General features: G+C 36.6%; 2 protein-coding genes across 4 annotated transcripts; both read right to left on the minus strand.

The window, feature by feature from the left end:
• Positions 1 to 447: 447 nt before the first annotated feature.
• LOC131603796 (mediator of RNA polymerase II transcription subunit 4-like) lies at positions 448 to 4,428 on the minus strand. Its single transcript, XM_058876229.1, has 3 exons — positions 3,722 to 4,428; positions 1,630 to 2,979; positions 448 to 814 (listed from the first exon to the last, which is right to left on the minus strand). The coding sequence occupies exon 2, from the start codon at positions 2,882 to 2,884 to the stop codon at positions 1,673 to 1,675; it is 1,212 nt and encodes a 403-aa protein (XP_058732212.1). The 5' UTR covers positions 2,885 to 2,979; positions 3,722 to 4,428; the 3' UTR covers positions 448 to 814; positions 1,630 to 1,672.
• A 7,963-nt stretch (positions 4,429 to 12,391) lies between these two features.
• LOC131603797 (mediator of RNA polymerase II transcription subunit 4-like) lies at positions 12,392 to 16,280 on the minus strand. 3 transcript variants are annotated; one of them, XR_009284503.1, is made up of 4 exons: positions 15,892 to 16,280; positions 13,888 to 15,235; positions 12,760 to 12,906; positions 12,392 to 12,668 (listed from the first exon to the last, which is right to left on the minus strand). XR_009284503.1 is itself a non-coding variant. In XM_058876230.1 (3 exons), the coding sequence occupies exon 2, from the start codon at positions 15,138 to 15,140 to the stop codon at positions 13,929 to 13,931; it is 1,212 nt and encodes a 403-aa protein (XP_058732213.1). In that variant the 5' UTR covers positions 15,141 to 15,235; positions 15,892 to 16,280; the 3' UTR covers positions 12,392 to 12,906; positions 13,888 to 13,928. The 3 variants fall into 3 exon arrangements, 2 of the variants coding, with proteins under 2 accessions (XP_058732213.1, XP_058732214.1); XM_058876230.1 differs by having other exon boundaries at positions 12,392 to 12,906; XM_058876231.1 differs by lacking the exons at positions 12,392 to 12,668; positions 12,760 to 12,906 and adding an exon at positions 12,997 to 13,173.
• Positions 16,281 to 22,637: the final 6,357 nt, after the last annotated feature.

Genomic DNA, 22,637 nt, shown 5'->3' on the forward strand with positions numbered 1-22,637 from the left:
TCCTTTCTGTTTCCCATAAATCAGCATGACTCAATGAATATTCAAGTGTCAAATTCAGGAAACATGATTTATTTCACGGGTTCTTCTCAGGATAATGTTTCTAAAAAAGGAAGTGTATATAAAAAATAAAAAAACTCAGAAATGCAATGAATCCAAGAAAAAAAAACTAACCTAGGCAGGATCATGCTTCCATCCAAATCATTAATCTCGAGATCTTTCGTATTTGATCCATGTCATAGAGACTCGACAAAGTTTTATGTTGGCTGTTGACTGCCTAACACTACCCTCTCCTTTTATCTAGGCTTGGGACCAGCTATGTATAGCAAAGCTAACCTAGGATTTAAAAACATCATGCCCAGTGGGAAATATATGTCAATATGACCAATACAGCATCATGTCAACATGCAATTATGTGATGCTAATTCAACTTGAAGTATTAGCAATAAATAAAAGACAATCAGATCCAAATATTAAACTCATTTATAATCTTCTACATAATCCAGAAATCATGGGACTGACAGTGACATACAATTTCAGAATCAACTACACTATCTTCAACCCTCTCATTTTAAAGGGAAAATATGATAATAGAGAAACAAAAAAGCTGTTGAGTTACCATCCTGTATGTATTTTCTCAAATTAACTTACGCTGGCCAAGGATGTTCAACTCTTTTCTCAAATTAACTTATGCTGGCCAAGGATGTTCAACTCTTTTCTCAAATTAACTTATGCTGGCCAAGGTAGTTCAACTCTTTTCCAGATGCTTAACATTTCTCCCCTCTCAAACAGTGGCTGGTCCTCCTGTGTGTATAACCTGTTATGCGTGATTAAAAAATCCAGGTAAGTGGGTGTGTGAAATAAACGGTGATAAACATTGAGTGAGGTGGATACTTAAGGGTGTGAAAAATAGTTATATACATATTTGGAACTACAAATTCATAATGAGTTTAAAAAAATCTCGGGGACACCGTGCATCCGTGAAAGTCGCCGCCAATCCAAACATGCACTAAGTGGGCAAAAATTCAGCAGGTGAGGAATGTGTAGAACATTGAAACTTGGAGAAAGATAATGGCTACATTTGCGGTAAGTGAAAGAGTGGAAAATGGTGCTATGCAAAATGAGTTATGAGAGACTAGGAAAATGGGCATCTATGTGTAAGAAATGGTTACTACTACAAGTGACTGTACCATGTAGAAGAGGGAAGAAGAATTGGATGAGAAAAGTGCAGTTAAGAGGTGGAAATTTCTACAAAATGAAAATTTATTTTACTTGTTTAAAAAATGTGATTTTTTAACTTTAATTAAAATAAATAAATGCAGTGCTAATTTGAAATTTTCAAGATTATTTTCTAGAGTTTACAGCAGAAACTGTAAGATCCATTGGCAGAGGATTATGTCCTACTACTCGAAATAGTAATTAGATGCTGAAAAGTTATGTTTTTAAACAACCAATGCAACTTCTCAAGGCGAAAGGTAGATATCATCTTAAAACTCAATGCTTATGATGAAACAAACAACGGGACCTTATCACCTTAAACATAGACGTAGGCAAATGGCATAAGTATATCACACGTGCAGAATGACTGAATGAGCAAATTACAAAAGGGAAAAATTAATGCCACGAATTCACCTGTACAGTTGATAATTTGAGAAGGTAAAATTTGATGGACTTCTCAATCTTCGTCATCAGAGCTTGCCTCGTCACTACTATAATCACTACTATCAGTTCCTCCGAGATCCAAATTAACATGCTGCACTTGAATAATTTCAGGCTGCCTGGGCTGAGGAATGGGAGGGGGTAATTTCGGTTCCTCAAATATTGGGACTGGAAGTGAGTCAACAGGAGGCAATGCCACAGGATCCCCTGGTTTCCACCCGGGTGGGGGCTTAATTGGCATATCAATAGGCAATTGTACAGGCATTCCAGGTTTCCAACCAGGCGGAATAGAAAAATTGGGAGGAAGCATCCCTTGAATTGCAGACAAATTTGCAAGTGGATTGGTATCGACGGGCTGTAAAGGTGGAGGCTCAATAATAGCCTCAACCGTTTTCTCCTTATTATCAACTTCTTTAGGCAAACCAATATCAAGATCTGCAAAGTTATATAGCTGTGAAGCTCTCATTTGTTCCTCTTGTGGTGCAGGTGGCATTGCGCTGCGAAGAGGAGCCGTTCCTGCTCCAAATTCTGGTGGTGCAAAGGTTGTATAACTTATTCGATGAGCATATGATAGTATATCTGACAGTTTCAGCTGAGATGTGACAGTTGATGTGGTTACAGAATCATCTTCACTACCATCTCCTGATTTAAATCTCTTGATGCTGTGGCGGTAATCAGAGTAATCATCAACAAGAATGTCAAGTTCCCGCTCGGCATCTTTGAGTTTGTTGGCAAACGCAAGAAGTGCTGAATCTTTTAACCTAATTTCCCCGTCAATCTTCTTCTTGGCATCTTGTAGATCAATAATTTCTTGAAGTTCAGAAACAGATTCAAAGATTTGGGTTTGAAGGGACGTGAAAAGTGAAATAATTTCTTTGGCGGAGGAAGGCAAAGAAGACTCAAGCAAGGAAGATGAATGTGATTGGGTTTGGGAAGAAAGGAATGTTGGGAGTGATCCACGGAATGCAGTGAGCCAAACAGATCTGTTGGGTGATACTTCAAAGAGTTTTGAAGCTAAGGTAGCCATTTGAGCAAGAAGTGCCTGTGCTCTAGGGAGAGGTGGTAAAAGAGAGAGTAGAGCAGCTGAAGGAGTTGCAGAATGGTGGTTTTTGTGATGATGGGTCTGTGGAGGAGGTAGCTTTTGTGGGTTAGGGTTCAAAATTGATGGTGAGTTAGGATTTGTAAGGCCTAGCCTGGCAGGGGACTGCACGACTTGGTGCTGAAGCATTTTGTACCAACGCCTTTTGTCTTTTTTAGTATTCTTGTATCTCTAAATAGAAAAATCAGGCAACAAACTGGAGAGCAGGGCTAAGCCAGAGCCACCTGTGTAACAGAAGAACAAAATCACAACTAGATGCATGTTTAACTTGCTAGTAACAACTAATGCGATAAAAACATATGAACAAGTACATTAAAATGATTCACAAAAATTCCTCGTATGACATACAAACGAACAATCTATTTGTGAATTTAAAATCTGAGCACTTGATATTTTAAAATAATTCACGAAAATCCTCTATATAACACAACATACAAACTAACAAGTACATTAAAATAATTTAATACAGTCTCGAAAAGTAAGCAAGAATACCCAAGTCATCATAATCTTAAAGCCAAGCTTAAAACTTTAATACATACATACATTAGATAACTTAAAGCCAGGACTAAATAGGTAAATTAAAAATACAATTCACAACTTATTAATTTCTATAAATAATTCTACAAATCATAAACCATGTATATTTAAAAGCTATCATATAATAAGTATAATAATTGGAAGCATTAGGTATAAGGGATAATTTCTTCAAACAGACAAAAACATAATTCAAAGGTGCTAATGCAGAAGCAACAATGTTTAACAAAACAGAAAGTTAAGCAAAACCACAACCAAACCTAAAGCACCAAGAGAAGTAATCATGGAGAAATCTTAAAGAACCACTATTAACAGAATGAAAAGAGCAATAAAAAAGGGATGTTTGATGGAAAATCTCATAAATATTGCCAAATAAACGGTCCGTTACCGCAAATATGGCATAAACAATGAACAAAGCAAATCCTTGTTTACCTGAGTATCAGTGGCAGCGGTGGAGTGAAGATGCGGTATGAGACAGTTGTGACGGTGAGCGGAGGTTTGTGGCTGTGCTGGGTATAAGGTCGAATAATGCAGTGTTCTCTAAAACTGTTGATTTCATTGAATTTGAAAATCGATTTGGTAACCCATAGTTGTGATTTGGGGGAATTAGGGTTCAAGTGTTCCGGAAGAAAATTGAGAAATGGGATTTAATTAAGTTATTACGCTTAAATAAATTATAATTATTATTAAAATAAAATTATTAAAAATTATAGTATTTGTTTCGATAAACTGCTGAGTTCATAACTTTGCAGCAGAAACGTAAGATGAATAGTGTAATTTCACCTTAAACTCCACCATGAAACTATCATATGATCATCGAATAATTTATTAGTGTTAAGTTGCGCTGGATTACCATCCCTATAATTGCATGTTGTCATGATGCTATAGTGCCCATATTCATATATGTTTTGAATCCTTTGCAATTTATTTTACGTGAGACGTGTAATTGGAATGGTTATTGAGGATTGAGGTTGTGTCTAATGTCTCATGGCTTAATCTTGAAATCGAGGGTACTTTAGTGGTTGGTGAGATTGTTGTGGCTCATGTCTTTTAGCTTAGTCTTGAGAATGGAGGTATTTGTCTTTTGGCTGAGTTTTGAGAAAGCATGTCTTCGAGTGATGAGAAAGTTTGAAGAAGTAGTCCGTCATAGATTAGAAAATAGTTTAACACTTTATAAATGATTTATAAATGAGAGAACACATACCTATCACCTTAAAGTAGGGGTGACAAACGGGCATGTCCGCCCCGTTTAGGCCTGCCCCGCAAAAGCCCGTGAAAAAATGGCAGAGCGGTGCGGGCTTTTTTAAGAGTGCGGGTCTAAAATTTTGCCCCGCTCTGCAAAAAAGTGAGGGCGGGGAAAGCCCGCGGGCATTCGGTTTTTTAGGCCTAAAAATAATAAAATTCTATAAAAAACAAAAGCCCACAAAAAAACGGGGCGGGGCGGACACATTAAAGAGAGCGGGCCTAAAACCTTGCCCCGCCCCGCGAAAAAGTGCGGGTAAAACGAGATTTCCCCGCGGGCCGGGACCGTTTTGCCAACCCCTACCTTAAAGTTTGGGGTGAATAAGTGGTGTGTTTCTCACAAAAGTATGTCCTAAGTGTAAAATGCTCTCTCATGTTGACCTTCGATTTGTCTCTAACAATGGTATCATAAGCCTTTGATTTGAGTGAAGGGACCGACTTACTTGTATCGAAAATACTCCTCACAGATAGTGGATAGAACGTGTCTCGTTAAAGAGTGTTAACGGTGGTATAAGTGTATGTGGAAGAAAGAGTTTCCACTTTAAGGGGAACATTATGTATAGACTCACACTTGAGAGGGAGTGTTGAGACTCAAGTGGGAAGAAAAAGTATTAAAAAATGGAAGACTGAGCACTTTATAAGTTAAAAAACCCACACACATATCACCTTGAAGTTTTTGGTGAATAAGTGATGTGTCTCTCGTAAAGTTGTGTTGCTTAAAGAAAAATCTCACAAAATAGAATGCACCTCACTCGACCTCCCCGATTGTTGCGCCAACAGTGACCTCATATAATTTTAGTTTAGTTTCTCCTTTAATTATAAATATATATATTATTGTTTTTTTCTCAAAGGAGATTGGTAGTTTTACGTGGATTTGTAAAGGAATGAAAGTGAACTCATTTTACGTGAGATATTTAAACATTAGATAATGGATTAATCATTCAAATTTTATTTAATTAAATTTATTTTATTATTTTTTACTCTTTGTCTTACTTCATAATTGTTAAGAATGTAATTCTCTGTGTCGAAACCATGTATGTGTCAAAATAGTTTAATTTGTGTCGAGTTGTATTAGATGTCGAAGTGTCGAAACAGGTTGCTTCACACAGAATTTCGACTTAGACCAAAATGAATATTTTTGACTTTTTTAGTTTTGGGTTTTGGCTTAGGGAGAATATAACCTAAACTCCAGTATGTTTTAAGGTTATGTTACCGGAAATTTTGAAATTTTCGGTAGTTCAATTATTTTTGAAAAATTCCTGAAATTTATAATTTCCAGTGCCTTCTTCTTTCACTACTTTTTTTTGTCGTCTTTCCATTTTTTTTCAATGAGTACCAGGGGAAGGACGGGTCCATGGAGGAAGGTTGACCGAAAAGGAGGAATCTCGTGTCAGGACTACTGAGGCAGAGGCTTCCCAACTACGGGCTGAAAGAGTTGCTCCGACTGATTCTCACCAGAAACGGATGGGTGAGCAGACGTGTGACAAGTTTCGCGCACCCTGACGCCGAGTTACCAGAGTTTTTGTTGTTGTGGAGGTACATGCTCTTGTGGAGGTAACTGTTGCTGATGAGGTGCCTCTTGCTGAGGCTGTTGCTGCTGAAGAGACTATTGAGGAGGTTCATATGTCGACTAAGCAGGTTCCTGTTGTTAATGACATGTCTCACATGCCTCATATTCCCGATGATGATATTGCTACTGATACAGATACTACGACTCATGCTTCTACAGAGGCATCTATTCACACAAGTGAAGCCTTCTCGGGAGGGCCTAGTGACCGATATGTGCTCACAGAGTATGTTGACCATGTCGCATACAAAGTAAGGCAGGAAGAGGTATATATGTTATATTTTTTAATTGTAAAATATTTATTATGGTTTAGTGATGTGTTGAAAGTTTATTGATAATTTTTTTAAACTTTGTTTCCTATAAGAACGTCTGACGCTAAAGGTCTCATCCCACAGTTCAAACTTAAAGAATTTCCCACTGAGTCCGGTGCTTGAGCATGTCAGGCGTATTGTTTCCAATTTTAGTCTCCTAGAGTTCGCCGACTGCTCACAGACCATGCTCGATGCCTCACTTATGTATGCTTTTGTTGAGCAGTGGCACAAGGAGACATTTTCTTTTCATCTTTCATTTGGAGAGATGACTATCACTTTGGATGATGTCTCCTCGTTGTTTCATCTCCCATCACCGATAGATTTTTTTACTACTCATGTCATTAACTAGACGACATCATTGCTACAAATAATAGAGGATCTGCAAGTCGCCGAGGAGGTCATGCTAGAAGAATTTAATTTTAACAGGGAAGCTCACTTTTGATGTCTCGATTTGATTTATTAATTGCATAATATTTTGGCTATTACATGTTTCGATTCAAAGATGAACATAACGTAAAACAGTACAACAAACATTAACTAAAAATAACTAAATATGAAAACCTAGGTACTACCAGATGATTTTGCGCGTTTCAGCATCATGATTATGTCGTCGACAAATCTTAAAATCCGCGCATCAAACTTGATTGGTTAGTTATCCTACGACGAAATGATTTCCACATGGTCGTTACTTCTTCACCGCTCTTCAACTCAATCAGGTTGTATTTCACCCTCCTATTGCTACCAATCCAATCTTTGCGAAACTCGACCTTTTTCACCCTTCTGTTATCGATAACAGGCTGTAATTTATTCAACTTGGGTGTCAAGTTGGCGAGAGATGTGGTGCCATGTAAAAGCTTGAACTCAATACAAGATTTGTCTATGTTGAAGTACACTTTTGCTTTAATCAAAAAATGAGGAAGAAATATTTTTTGAGATGTATTTTTCTATAACATATGCCCTTATTTACACAACTTTAAAAAATTAATTTAGTTGGTATTTAATTCTACATCAATTAATTGAAATGTAACTAATTCTAAATAATTTCACTTCATCTTAGTTGACAATACATGATTTGACTTTAACCATATATAATCAACTGTTCATTCACTCAATATTTTAAAAACTGGTTCGTCCGTCGACCAGACAAGATCAGGTGGTAAATGGGTTGATGGTAAAACTAAAGAGTTTCAAATTGGACTGTGTAACTGATTTGAATAAAATCAAATAACTCGATATAACTTAATCTTAATAGAATTGTATAAGTATTAAATTGAGTTGAATTGAATGACTTGGTCTTTTAAAAGTTCTAAAATATATTAAAGAAGTAAAGAAATTACCGAGATATCAAAAATATTGCAAAATAAATAGAATTTTTTCATGTTTATTAAAAAAAAAATCAGTTTTTTTCATAAACAAATATAAAGATCTAATTAATAAGATTTCTATTTTCTATTACTTTTTAATTTTTAATTTTTAATTTCTAAAATTTATATTTTATTTTAAGTTTTGTAGCTATTATTTAAAAATAATTATAAAATGGTGTCGTTTTAATTTTTAAAAAGAAGAAATAAAGAACAATCACTAACCCTCCAATTTGCAGCAGAAACCTTCAATTCATCAATTTTACATCAATCTATTTCAATGTAAGCAATAGTCAAACTATTCCACTTAAGCCTAATCAATAGTTGTACATGAATTGACTAGTTTTTGTTTTGTGTAAACAGGGACGAAGGGAGCACTGTATAGAATGGAGACGCATTATTTGTTAGGGTTCTACTAGTCTTCTAGAATCTATAGTCTTCTTCACAGGTTGTCAAGTTTTAGTGATAGCATGATGATAGCGTATCTATTGCAAGATCTCACTTGTTGTTGATATCAAGCTTAATTGTATGCGTTTGCATGTGGTGATATATGGTGTTGCTTGAATTAGGCCCATGTTGGGCCTCTGTTGATTTTGGCATATTCCACTGTTATACTTTCGATCCACACACATGAAAGAATTGAGACCAACAATGTCTCATATAGGGACCAAAAATGTCTGTCATATATTGTTTTTATAGGGATGCAAGTGATATTTGTGATAAATACGTCCATAGTACTGGCCGGTGAAAAAAAGGTACACATTTTGGAGTGATTTGAGAGTGGAGATAGCAAAAGGCCAAAAGGGTGATTATATGCTTAAATTAGCCCGAAACTCGTTTAACACGTGGGTAATTTCTTTTCTCACTCTTTAATGTTTTTTCAATTTTTTGATGAAAAGTCAAAAATATCTCTTAAATTCGGAGATGCATCTCTAAACCTATCATTTTTACATAAAATAGGTGTTGATTATTGAACACCCATCATTTTATCAAAGATGGTCCATTGACACATCATTATCGATACATTATGGAGATCAAGTTGATTCATATGTTTGGGCCGGAGAGATATATTTGTTAACAACTATTATTTTTCTGTTTTAACCAAACTCAATGCGACTGACATTGTTATATACTATTTTAATAGGAACACAATTGTTAGAAATTTGTTAACCATGCCAGAAAGATTCACAATCTTTATCATCCTAAGGATGATTGGTTCCAAAGTGTCATCAAATACTTCGGTCTTGCCAATCTATGTTCTTCCGTGTGCGCAACCATCAGCCATGGCACGCAGCGGGCCTTTGCTGATAGATGGCATAAAGAAACGTCATCTTTCCACTTCACAGGGTAAGGTTCCTGTAGGTTACATTAATGGCATCAGGATATTCCTCCCATGGAAGTTGGTTGTATAGGTATCTCACACTTGGCTCGATGCCCAAGGCTTCCATGCAGCTTTGGTCTTGGTATCAGGTAGGTAACATGGGGCGCTGAGATAGGACCACATATTTCTTTCTTTGCATTTCATCTCTAAAAACAACGTGCATATCGTCGAAACTCTGCATCCTATTGGTGAGATGACGATTACACTAGATGATGTTGCTTTCCTTTTACACATTCCCATGAGGGAGAAGTTACTTGATCATTCTAGGATCAAACGCGAAGAGGACTAGGAGTTGATGGTGATTTATTTGGGATCTGACCTAATGGAAGTCCTTAAGTAGCGTAAGAACACCAGAGGTGCTCATGCTAAATTTTCATTCTTGAATGAGCTATGAACAAAACTTGGAGTTTTAAGAGGAAGTCGACGACAATGAACTACATGTTACTTACCACGAGGACAATGCTTTGAGGTGTTTCCTCCTATTCTTGGTTGGCACGTCCATGTTTATGGACAAAAGTGCAACCTACATAGATGTGGCAAACCTTAAGTATTTCATTAAATTTACCGACATTCACGAGTGGAACTAGGTAGTACCTGTACTCCAAGCTGAGCGAAGGTTATCTTTGGACGACAAAAAAAATGACAGGCTCATGCACCCTGCTGACGGTAATTTGCATAGCCACTATTAGTTTAAAAACCAATTATTTTTTACACTTGTTACTAATGTTTTTTTTGTTATACATTTCTAGGGATGAATCCTATCCCACTTTCACTATATACACAGATTTGATCGTGTGCTAAGGTAGGGGTGGCAAAACGGGCCACCCGCGCCGCCCGCCCCGTTTTAAGCCCGCCAAAAAACGAGCGGGGCGGGCATGCCCGCCAAGTGAAATAGACATAAAAATCATGTCCGCCCCGCCAAGATGGTGTGTTGGCGGGCTTCCCGCCTATTTTTTATTTATATTTTTTTAATTTTTTTAATAGATTAATTTTTTTTTTATCTTTTAATTAAATTTTTCACTTATTTAAAAGAATTTTTTATAAAAGCAACTTTTTAACAAATTTTACTTAAAAAAATATTCCATATATTTACAAATAAATATATAAAATAAACCATCAAGAATTGGAATTACTAAAATTAACTAAAAAATAGGGAATTTTGGAGGAGGGGCAGGCTTTGGCGGGCGGCGGACATTGGAGGGGCGGGCTATGGCGAGCGGCGGGTTTTGGAGGGGCGGACTTTGGCGAGCGGCGGGCCTAAAATCCTAACCCAACCCGCCATTTTTTGGCGGGTGTGCGGGCCGGCCCGGTGGGCCACGACCCGTTTTGCCACCCCTATGCTAAGGTATATTGAGGATTACCCATGTGCTTGCCTGTATTGCCCACATAGAAAGAATGGTGTTGTGCTGCCATTCAGGGTGTATATTGACAAGACTCAACATGATGACATCGACCAAACACCATACGCCACATACCAGGACACTATTCTCTTCGACCCCGTTTCATATTACTCTGGATGATGGGTGTGTGGAAGTAATTTGATATACATGTATCCGCCTAAGCGATGCATGCGTCATTTTGGATTTGTGCAAATCATTCAGAGTCCCGCTTCGTGGATGATCTTATCAGCATCGTCTGAAAAGATCTTGATGACATATTGTTGGATTATAAGAGTCATATGGTACCAGATAAGTATCGAAGTATGTCAGCCACAAGATAGTGGCATTATGCTAAGGGTTACATGACTTGGTTATACTCTTTGCCACACCCTGTCATGACACTAGACGCTTCTGGACGTCCATCTAGGTTTGCTAATGAGGAGATACTAAAGAATGAGTAGGCTAGGGATGGCCATACTGTTAATGTGTTTTTCGATCTGTCAGAATATAATGCAGATTACGAGAGAAGGCGTAGAATCTGGGCTGTTTAAGAGAGATGGTGATGATGTGGTTTCCCTAACACGTTCCATTCTTACTTAGGCACAAAATCCTTGGGTTTTCGGCGGCAGAGGAGGAGTCGGGGTTAGGCTTACACAGTAGGTTATGCCTTTTTGTATTATCTGATGTTTTACCAGTATATTCCATACTTTGAGAACTATGTTTGTAATATTTTAAGATGTATTTTTAATTACTAATGTATTACCCTATTTTGAGATGTTAATGGTTGAATCAAATTATGGATTACAGTTGTTAGTCGGATTAAAATGACTTCGAAGTAAAAATATACAAACTTGGACAATGTTGTCTAATTGGGAGGAAACACCTCTTGAATTGTAGACAAATTTACAAGTGGATTTGTATCCTTAGACCGTAAAGGTGGTGGCTTAATAGCCTAGATTAAATTCTTCTTATTTTCAACTGCTTTTAGGCAATCCAATATCAAAATCTGCAAAACTATATAGTTGTGAAACTCTCATTGTTCCTCTTGTGGTGCAGGCCTGCACCTGGAAGAGGACCCGTTCCTGCTCCGAATTTCGGTGGTGGAAAGATTGTATAACTTATTCCACGGACATATGTTTCACCCGAGATGAGGCAGCTAAGGTGGTTAAAGAATCACCTTCACTACCACTTATTGATTTCAATCTCTTGATATTGCAACGATAGTAAGAGTAATCATCGACCAGAAATTGAAGTTCACGATGTCTTGAGTTTGTTAACAAATGCATGCGGTCTTGAATCTTAGTTAATTTCCATGTCAATCTTCATCTTAGTATTTTGTAGATCAATAATTTTTCAGAGTTCAGCAACATATTCAAATATTTAGATTTAAAGGAAGGTGAAAATTGAAATAATTTCTTTAATGGAGGAAGGATAAGAAGACTCATGGGACGAAGATGAATATTATTGGAATTGGGAAGAAAAGAACGTGGGGAGTGATTCATTAGGTAACATAATTCAGCTGAATAAATTTATAAATAGACAAAATGACTTAAATTTCTGTGGATTGGTTTCATATGAGTTCCAAAACAATAACTTTTCTGTAAAATAAGCAGATTACTTTTCATGCTATAAAGTTTACCTACAGCCTTTGTTCTTAAGTGGATCTTGGCTGATATCTTGTACTTCAATTGCTAGAGTTATTGGATAAATATAGTAATTATAAGTCTAGTTGATAACTTGGAATTAAATGTGTTGATTAAGTTTATCATTATTTATCTAATTGTATCATAATATGAGAAAATATAATCTTGAAACAATTTATCCATCAGAATATCTTCTGTGGTTTTAGAAACTCTAAAGCTAGTGTATAAAACTTGCTTTATTATTACTTCCTTTCTGTTTCCCATAAATCAGCATGACTCAATGAATATTCAAGTATCAAGCTCAGGAAACATGATTTATTTTCTTAAAAATGGGATATGATAATATCAGTTTCTAAATTGTGCACAGACGTTTCAAAGGTCATTACTTCTGATAGAATAGAAGCGCCAATTGACAGAATCTTCCAAACAAGGATTCAAAAGGTAGCGTTTTCGAACCAAATGAACTTTCCACGGGTTCTTCTCGGGGGACTGTTTCTAAATGAAGTGAATATAAAAAACCAAAAACTGAGAAATGCATTGAATCCAAGAAAGAAAAAATAAAAACTAAAAATGGCCCAGCTCTTACTTAGGTCATTTTTCAGAAAAGCACAAATCTTGACAATGGTACAAGGACTCCTGTATTTGTTTCTCAAATAATCAGGCAGAGAACCCTCGCAGACCAACAACCCTCAATCACTTGAAAATTCTACAGTGTTTGATCATAGTAGCAATCCTGTGCAAGATGAGGTAAATGCAGCATGTGATCAGAATTTATCAGATGAACTAAATGATAGTTCTAGAAATACACGACTTGCCTAAAAAATTGCAAAGGATCCAAAACATATGAATTTGGATAATACAGCATCATGACAACATGCAATTATAGTAATGCTAATTCAACTTGAACTAATAGCAATAAATAAATTGAAGAATCAGCCTATTTGGATATGTCAGATCCAAATACTGAACTCATTTAGCAACTTCTACAAATCCAGAAATCCTGAGACCAACAGTAAAAAACAAAATATCAGAATCAACTACATTATCTTCAACCGTCTCGTTTTAACGGGGGAAAATGATAATAGAGAAACGAATAAGCTGTTTAGTTACCGCCTAGTGAGTGAAAGAGTGAAAAATGGTGCTGTGCAAAACGAGTTATGAGACTAGGAAAATGGGCATCTATGTGTTAGAAATAGTTACTACTACAAGTGATTTTGTACCATGTAGAAGAGGGAAGAATAATTGGATGAGAAAAGTGCAGTTAAGAGGTGGAAATTTCTACAAAATGTAAATTTATTTTACTTGTTTAAAAAAGTGTGATTTTTAACTTTCATTAAAATAAATAAATACAGTGCTAATTTGAAATCTTCAAGATTATAAAACATATACATTCTGCTTTCTAGAGGTTACTACAGAAACCGTAAGATCCCTCGGCATAGGACCATGATCTATTACTCGAAATAGCAATAAAGTTATGTTTTAAAACAATCAATGCAACTACACAAGGCTAAAGATAGATATCCTATTAAAACTCAACGCTTATGAAACAAACAAGACCTTATCACCTTAAACATACACGGAGGCAAATGACATAAGTATCACACGTGCAGAATGAGTAAATTACAAGAGGGAAAAATTAATGCCACAAATTCACATAGATCATGTATTTCCAACAATTTAAATTAAAAGGAAAATTTTATAAACAAAACCTCACCTGTACAGTCGACAATTTGAGAAAATAAATTTCATGGACTTTCAATCTTCGTCGTCAGAGCTTGCCTCGTCACTACTATAATCACTACTATCAGTTCCTCCGAGATCCAAATTAACATGCTGCACTTGAATAATTTCAGGCTGCTTGGGCTGAGGAATGTGAGGGGGTATTTTTGGTTCCTCAAATATTGGCACTGGAAGTGAGTCAACAGGAGGCAATGCCACAGGATCCCCTGGTTTCCACCCTGGTGGGGGCTTAATTGGCATATCAATAGGCAACTGTACAGGCATTCCAGGTTTCCAACCGGGCGGAATAGAAAAATTGGGAGGAAGCATCCCTTGAATTGCAGACAAATTTGCAAGTGGATTCGTATCCACGGGCTGTAAAGGTGGAGGCTCAATAATAGCCTCAACTGTTTTCTCCTTATTATCAACTGCTTTAGGCAAACCAATATCAAGATCTGCAAAGTTATATAGCTGTGAAGCTCTCATTTGTTCCTCTTGTGGTGCAGGTGGCATTGCACCGCGAAGAGGAGCTGTTCCTGCTCCAAATTCCGGTGGTGCAAAAGTTGTATAACTTATTCGATGAGCATATGACAATATATCTGACAGTGTCAGCTGAGATGTGACAGTTGAGATGGTTACGGAATCATCTTCACTACCATCTCCTGATTTCAATCTCTTGATGTTGTGGCGGTAATCAGAGTAATCATCAACAAGAATGTCAAGTTCCCGCTCAGCATCTTTGAGTTTGTTGGCAAACGCAAGAAGTGCTGAATCTTTTGACCTAATTTCCCCGTCAATCTTCTTCTTGGCATCTTGTAGATCAATCATTTCTTGGAGTTCAGCAACAGATTCAAATATTTGGGTTTGAAGGGACGTGAAAAGTGAAATAATTTCTTTGGCGGAGGAAGGCGAAGAGGACTCAAGCAAGGAAGATGAATGTGATTGGGTTTGGGAAGAAAGGAATGTTGGGAGTGATCCACGGAATGCAGTGAGCCAAACAGATCTGTTGGGTGATACTTCAAAGAGTTTTGAAGCTAAGGTAGCCATTTGAGCAAGAAGTGCCTGTGCTCTAGGCAGAGGTGGTAATAGAGAGAGTAGAGCAGCTGAAGGAGTTGCAGAATGATGGTTTTGGTGATGATGGGTCTGTGAAGGAGGTAGCTTTTGTGGGTTAGGGTTCAAAATTGATGGTGAGTTAGGATTTGTAAGGCCTAGCCTGGCAGGGGACTGCACGACTTGGTGCTGAAGCATTTTGTACCAACGCCTTTTGTCTTTTTTAAAATTCTTGTATCTCTAAATGAAAAAATCAGGCAACAAACTGGAGAGCAGGGCTAAGCCAGAGCCACCTGTGTAACAGAAGAACAAAATCACAACTAGAAGCATGTTTAACTTGCTAGTAACAACTAATGCGATAAAAACATATGAACTAGTGCATTAAAATGATTCACAAAAATTCCTCGTATAACATACAAACTAACAATCTATTTGTGAATTTTAAATCTGAGCACTTGATATTTTAAAATTATTCACGAAAATCCTCTATATAACACAACATACAAACCATGTATATTTAAAAGCTATCATATAATAAGTATAATAACTGGAAGCATTTAGTATATGGGATCATTTCTTCAAACAGACAAAAACATAACTCAAAGGTGCTAATGCAGAAGCAACAATGTTTAACAAAACAGAAAGTTAAGTCTCTCGACCTTGCATAACAAGTCCTCGTGATACTAAAAAAAGGGATGGTGCAAGGAATCAGTGTCTAGTTTTCTGAGTAGGATTAAAAATTGCAATATGAATAACTCTAAAGATGCAGTAGAAAATACTGATAAAATTGTTGGCCACAGATTCTTCCTCCCAGCAAAACTCAAACAAATCCTAATGATACTAAAAAATGCTTCAGTCATCTATACCACTACATTGCGAATTCGAACACAAGGCCAAAAAGGTACGGCAAATATGGCATAAACAATGAACAAAGCAAATCCTTGTTTACCTGAGTATCAGTGGCAGCGGTGGAGAGAAGATGCGGTATGAGACAGTTGTGACGGTGAGCGGAGGTTTGCGGCGGTGTTGGGTATAAGGTCGAATAATGCAGTGTTCTCTAAAACTGTTGATTTCATTGAATTTGAAAATCGATTTGGTAATCCATAGTTGTGATTTGGGGGAATTAGGGTTCAAGTGTTCCGGAAGAAAATTGCGAAATGGGATTTAATTAAGTTATTACGCTTAAATAAATTATAAATTATTAAAATAAAAGAATTATAGTACAGTATTTGTTTCGATAAACAGCTGAGTTCATAACTTTGCAGCAGAAACGTTAGATGAATAGTGTAATTTCACCTTAAACTCCACCATGAAACTATCATATGATCATCGAATAATTTATTATAGTGTTAATAGTGCCCATATTCATATATGTTTTGAATCCTTTGCAATTTATTTTACGTGAGACGTGTAATTGGAATGGTTATTGAGGATTGAGGTTGTGTCTAGAGCTGTCAAATGGGCCGGCCCGGCCCAGCCCGCATCGGCCCGGTGGGCCAACGTGTTTTAATGGACTGGCCCGGCCCAGCCCAATTGCTAAATGGGCCACATAAAATGAGCCGACCCATTTTTCAAAGGCCCGTGCGGTCCGGTGGACTAGCCCGGCCCGTATTTCAATATTATAATTTTAATTTTATAAAAAGGATGTAATGGATAAATGCAATACAACATAAGTAGAGAGTCATCGTAAACGTATATAAGTGATGTTTTATATATATATATATATATATATATATATATATATATATATATATATATATATATATATATATATATATATATATATATGAATACCACAAAATCATCCATGTAAAAGTATAAAGTAACTTAATATTCTCACCAATACTTATCAAATTTTCTCTATATCTCACAACCATTTCCTTGATCACATCATTTTGAAAATATATCTTGATCCTCTTTAACTTTTCTTTATGACTTGAGAACACATTTATGAAATCATATCTTATCTCAATCTTTTTTCTCCAAAATTTATCAAAATCTTTTTTTAATGGGCCAGCCCGAAACCCCATTGGCTCGGCCCGGCCCAGCCCATGAAAAACATAGGCCCGGTGGGCTGGCCCAAAAAGACATGGTCGGTTTTTTTAAGGTATTTTGCGGTCCGGCCCGCGCTAAATTGTAGGGCTTATGGGCCGGCCCAATGGGCCGAGCCCAATTTGACAGCTCTAGTTGTGTCTAATGTCTCATGGCTTAATCTTGAAAACGAGGGTACTTGAGTGGTTGGTGAGATTGTTGTGTCTCATGTCTTTTAGCTTAGTCTTGAGAATGGGGGTATTTGTCTTTTGGCTGAGTTTTGAGAAAGAATGTCTTCGAGTGACGGTTGAGAAAGTTTGAAGAATTAGTCCGTCATTTTATAAATGAGAGAACATATATCATAAGAGGTGTGTTTCTCACAAAAGTGTGTCCCAAATGTAAAATGCTCTCTCATGTTGACCTTCGATTTGTCTCTAACAGTGGTATCATAAGCTTTTGATTTGAGTGAAAGGACTAACTTACTTGTATCAAAAATACTTCCCACAGATGGTGGATAGAACGTGTCTCGTTAAAGAGTGTTAACGGCGGTATAAGTGTATGTGGAAGAAAGAGTTTCCACTTTAAGGGGAACATTATGTATAGACTCACAGTTGAGAGAGAGTGTTAAAACTCAAGTGAGAAGAAAAAGTCTCACATTGATTAAAAAATGAAAGATTGGGCATTTTATAAGAGAAAGAACCCACACACCTATCACCTTAAAGTTTTTTGTGAATAAGTGGCGTGTCTCTCATAAAAGTATGTTACTTAAAGAAAAGTCTCACAAAATAGAATACACCTCACTCGACTTCCCGATTGTTGCGCTAACAGTGACCTCAAATAATTTTAGTTTAGTTTCTCCTTTAATTATAAATATATATTATTGTTTTCTTCTCAAAGGAGATTGGTAGTTTGACATACACAAACTGGATTTGTAAGGGAATGAAAGTGAACTCATTTAACGTGAGATATTTAAACATTAGATAATGGGTTATTCATTCAAATTTTATTTTATTAAATTTATTTTATTATTTCTAACTATTTGTCTTACTTCGTAATTGTTAAGAACGTAATTCTTTGTGTCGAAACCATGTATGTGTCGAAATAGTTTAATTTATGTCGAGTTGTATTATATGTCGAAGTGTCGAAGCAGGTTGCTTCACACATAATTTTGACTTAGACCAAAATAGATATTTTGGACTTTTGTAATTTTGGGCTTTGACTTAGGGAGAAAGCAACCTAAAACTTCACTATGTTTTAAGGTTATGTTCTCGGGAATTTTGAAACTTTTGGTAGTTCAATTATTTTTGAAAAATTTCAAAAATTTATAATTTCCGGTACCTTCTTCTTTCACTACTTTTTTCTTGTTTTTTTCTTCATTTTTTTTCAATGAGTACCAGGGGAAGGATGGGTCCAAGGAGGCAGGTTGACCGAAAAGAAGGAATCTCGTGTCAGGGCTACTGAGGCAAAGGCTTCCTAACTACGGGATGGACGAGTTGATCCAACTAGTTCTCACCGTAAACGAATGGCTGAGCAGACGCATGACAAGTTCCACGCACCCCGACGCCGAGCTACCATAGTTTATGTTGTTTTGGAAGAACCTGTTTTTGTGGAAGTATCTGTTGTTGATGAGGTGCCTCTTACTGAGGTTGTTTCTTGAAGAATTTCCCACTGAGTCCGACACCTGAGCAGGTCAGGCGTATTGTTTCTAATTTTAGTCTCCTAAAGTTCGCCGACTGCTCGCGAACCATGCTCGACGCCTCACACATGTCTGCTTTTGTTGAGCGGTGACACAAGGAGACATTTTCCTTTCATCTTCCATTTGGGGGATGACTATCACTTTGGATGATGTCTCCTCATTGTTTCATATCCCCATCACTGGTAGATTTTTTACTACTTATGTCATTAATTAGACGATATAATTGCTACAAATTATAGAGGATCTGCAGGTCGCTGAGGAGGTCGTGCTAGAAGAATTTGATTTTAACAGGGAAGCTCACTTCTGATGTCTCAATTTGATTCGTTGATTACATAATATTTTGGCTATTACATGTTTCGATTCGAATATGAACATAACGTAAAACAGTACAACAAACATCAACTATAAATATCTAAACTGAAAACCTAGGTACTACCAGATGATTTTGCGCGTTTCAGCATCTTGATTATGTCGTCGACAAATCTTGAAATCTGCGCATCAAACTTGATTGGCTCCTTAATTATCCTACGACAGAATGATTTCCACATGGTCGTCACTTCTTCATCGGTCTTCAACTCAATCGCGTTGTATTTCACCCTTCCATTACTACAAATCCAATCTTCGCGAAACTCGGTCTTTCTCACCCTTTTGTTATCAATATCAGACTGCAATTTATTCAACTTGGCTGTCAAGTTGGCGAGTGATGTGGTGCCATTTAAAAGCTTGAACTCAATAGGAGGGTTGCCTCTGTTGAAGTACACTTCTGCCTTAATCAAAAACTAAAGAAGAGACATTTTTTGAGATGTCTTTCTCTATAACATATGCCCTTAATTATACAACTTTAAAAAATTAATTTAGTTGGTAACCAATTCTACATCAATTAATTTAGATGTAACTAATTCCAAATAATTTCACTTCATCTTAATTGACAATACATGACTTGACTTCTTCTTAACCTCATATAGTCAACTGTTCATTCACTCAATATTTTAAAAATTGGTTTGTCCATCGACCAGACAAGATCAGGAGATAAAGGGATTGATGGTCAAACTAAAGAGTTTGAGATTGAACCGTGTGACTGATTTAGATAAAATCAAATGACTCGATATAACTTGATCTTGATAAAGTTGTATAAGTATTAAATCGTGTTGAATCGAATGACTCGATATGTTAAAAGTTCTAAAATATATCAAAGATGTAAAGGACTTACTAATAAGATACCAAAAATATTTCAAAGTAAATAGATTTTTTTTCGTGTTTATTAAAAAAATCAGTTTTTTCTTATAAACAGAGATAAAAAATATAACCAATAAGATTTCTATTTTTTCACTTTTAAAATTTTATTCTATTTTAAATTTTTTAGTTATTAAATAATTATTATAAAATGGTGTCGTTTTTAACCCTCCAATTTGCAGCAGAAAACTTCAATTCATCAATTTTTTCCAGTCAATTTTACATCAATCTATTTCAATGTAAGCAATAGTCAAACTATTCCACTAAAGCCTAATCAATAGTTGTACATGAATTGACTAGTTTTTGTTTTGTGTAAACAGGGACGAAGGGAGCACTATATACAATGGAGACGCATTCTTTGTTACGGTTCTACTAGTCTTCTAGAATCTATAGTCTTCTTCACAGGTTGTCAAGTTTTAGTGATAGCATGATGATAGCGTATCTATTGCAAGATCTCACTTGTTGTTGATATCAAGCTTAATTGTATGCGTTTGCATGTGGTGTTGCTTGAATTAGGCCCATGTTGGGCCTCTGTTGATTTTGGCATATTCCACTGTTATACTTTCGATCCACACACATGACACATGAAAGAATTGAGACCAACAATGTCTCATATAGGGACCAACAATGTCTGTCATAATTGTTTTTATACGGATGCAAGTGATATTTGTGATAAATACGTCCATAGTACTGGCCGGTGAAAAAAAAGGTACACATTTTGGAGTGATTTGAGAGTGGAGATAGCAAAAGGCTGAAACTCGTTTAACACGTGGGTAATTTCTTTTCTCACTCTTTAATGTTTTTTCAATTTTTTGATGAAAATTCAAAAATATCTCTTAAATTCGGAGATGCATCTCTAAACGTATCATTTTTACATAAAATAGGTGTTGATTATTGAACACCATCATTTTATCAAAGAGGGTCCATTGACACATCATTATCGATACATTATGGAGACCATGTTACTTCATATGTTTGGGCCGGAGAGATATATTTATTAACGACTGTTATTTTTCTGTTTTAACCAAACTCAATGCGACTAACATTGTTATATACTATTTTTAATAGGAACGTGATTGTTAGAAATTTGTTAACCATTCAAGAAAGATTCACAATCTTTATCATCCTAAGGATGAGTGGTTCCAAAGTGTATTCCTCTCATGGAAGTTGGTTGCATAGGTATCTCACACTTGGCTCGATGCCTAAGGCTTCCATGCAGCTCTGGTCTGGGTATCAGGTAGGTAACATGGGGCGCTGAGATAGGACCACATATTGCTTTCTTTGCATTTCATCTCTGAAAACAACGTGCATATCGTCGAAACTCTACATCCTGTTGGTGAGATGACGATTACACTAGATGACGTTGCTTTCCTTCTACACCTTCCCATGAGGGAGAAGTTACTTGATCATTCTAGGATCAAACGCGATGAGGCCTAGGAGATGATGGTGATTTGTTTGGGATCTGATCCAATGGAACCCCTTAAGTGGTGTAACAACACCAGAGGTGCTCATGCTAAATTTTCATTCTTGAATGAGCTATGAACAAAACTTGGAGTTGTCAGAGGAAGCCGACGGCAATGAATTATATGTTACCTACCACGAGGACAATGCTTTGAGGTGTTTCCTCCTATTCCTGGTTGGCACGTCTATATTTATGGACAAAAGTGCAATCTACATAGATGTGGAAAATCTTAAGTATTTCATTAAATTTACCTCCATTCATGAGTGGAACTGGGTAGTACCTGTACTCCAACCTGAGCGAAGGTTCTCTTTGGACGACAAAGAAAATGACAGGCTCATGCACCCTGCTGGCGGTAATTTGCATAGCCACTATTAATTTAAAAACCAATTATTTTTTACACTTGTTACTAATGTTTTTTTGTTATACATTTCCAGGGATGGATCCTATCCCACTTTCACTATATACACGGATCTGATCGTGTGCTAAGGTATATTGAGGATTACCCATGCGCTTGCATGTATTGCCTACATAGAGAGAATGATGTTATGTTGCCATTCAGGGTGTATATTGACAGGACTCAACATGATGACATCGACCAAACACCATACGCCACATACTAGGACACTATTCTCTTCTACCCCATTTCATATTACTCCGGATGATTGGTGTGGAAGTAATTTGATATGCATGTATCCGCCTGAGCGATGCATGCGTTATTTTGGATTTGTGCAGATCATTCAGAGTCCCGCTTCGTGGTTGATCCTATCAGCATCGTCTGAAAAGTTCTTGATGACATATTGTTGGATTATAAGAGTCATATGGTACCAGATAAGTATCGAAGTATGTCAGCCACAAGTTAGTGGCATTATGCTAAGGGTTACATGACTTGATTACACTATTTGCCACACCATGTCATGACACTATACGCTTTTGGACGTCCATCTAAGTTTGCTAATGAGGAGATACTAGAGAATGAGCAGGCTAGGGATGGCCATACTGTTAACGTGTCTTCGATCTATCAGAATATAATGCAGATTACGAGAGAGAGAGAGAGAGAGAGAGAGAGAGAGAGAGAGAGAGAGCGTAGATTCTGGGCTGTTTAAGAGAGATGGTGATGATGCGGTTTCCCTAGCACGTTCCATTCTTACTTAGGCATAAAATGTAACACCCCATTTCCCCACTCAGAAATTAAATAATTAAATCAGAGTAATTATAATGTAATGATCATTTACAAATGGGATGCTACATCATACGTCGCATAAATATTGCTCAT

Source organism: Vicia villosa, linkage group LG5 (assembly GCF_029867415.1).
Source record: "Vicia villosa cultivar HV-30 ecotype Madison, WI linkage group LG5, Vvil1.0, whole genome shotgun sequence".
Taxonomy (NCBI): Eukaryota; Viridiplantae; Streptophyta; class Magnoliopsida; order Fabales; family Fabaceae; genus Vicia; species Vicia villosa.

Excerpts from the sequence above, each read along its gene's own strand:
- LOC131603796 (XM_058876229.1), bottom strand. The coding sequence starts at position 2,884 with ATGCTTCAGCACCAAGTCGTGCAGTCCCCTGCCAGGCTAGGCCTTACA.
- LOC131603797 (XM_058876230.1), bottom strand. The coding sequence starts at position 15,140 with ATGCTTCAGCACCAAGTCGTGCAGTCCCCTGCCAGGCTAGGCCTTACA.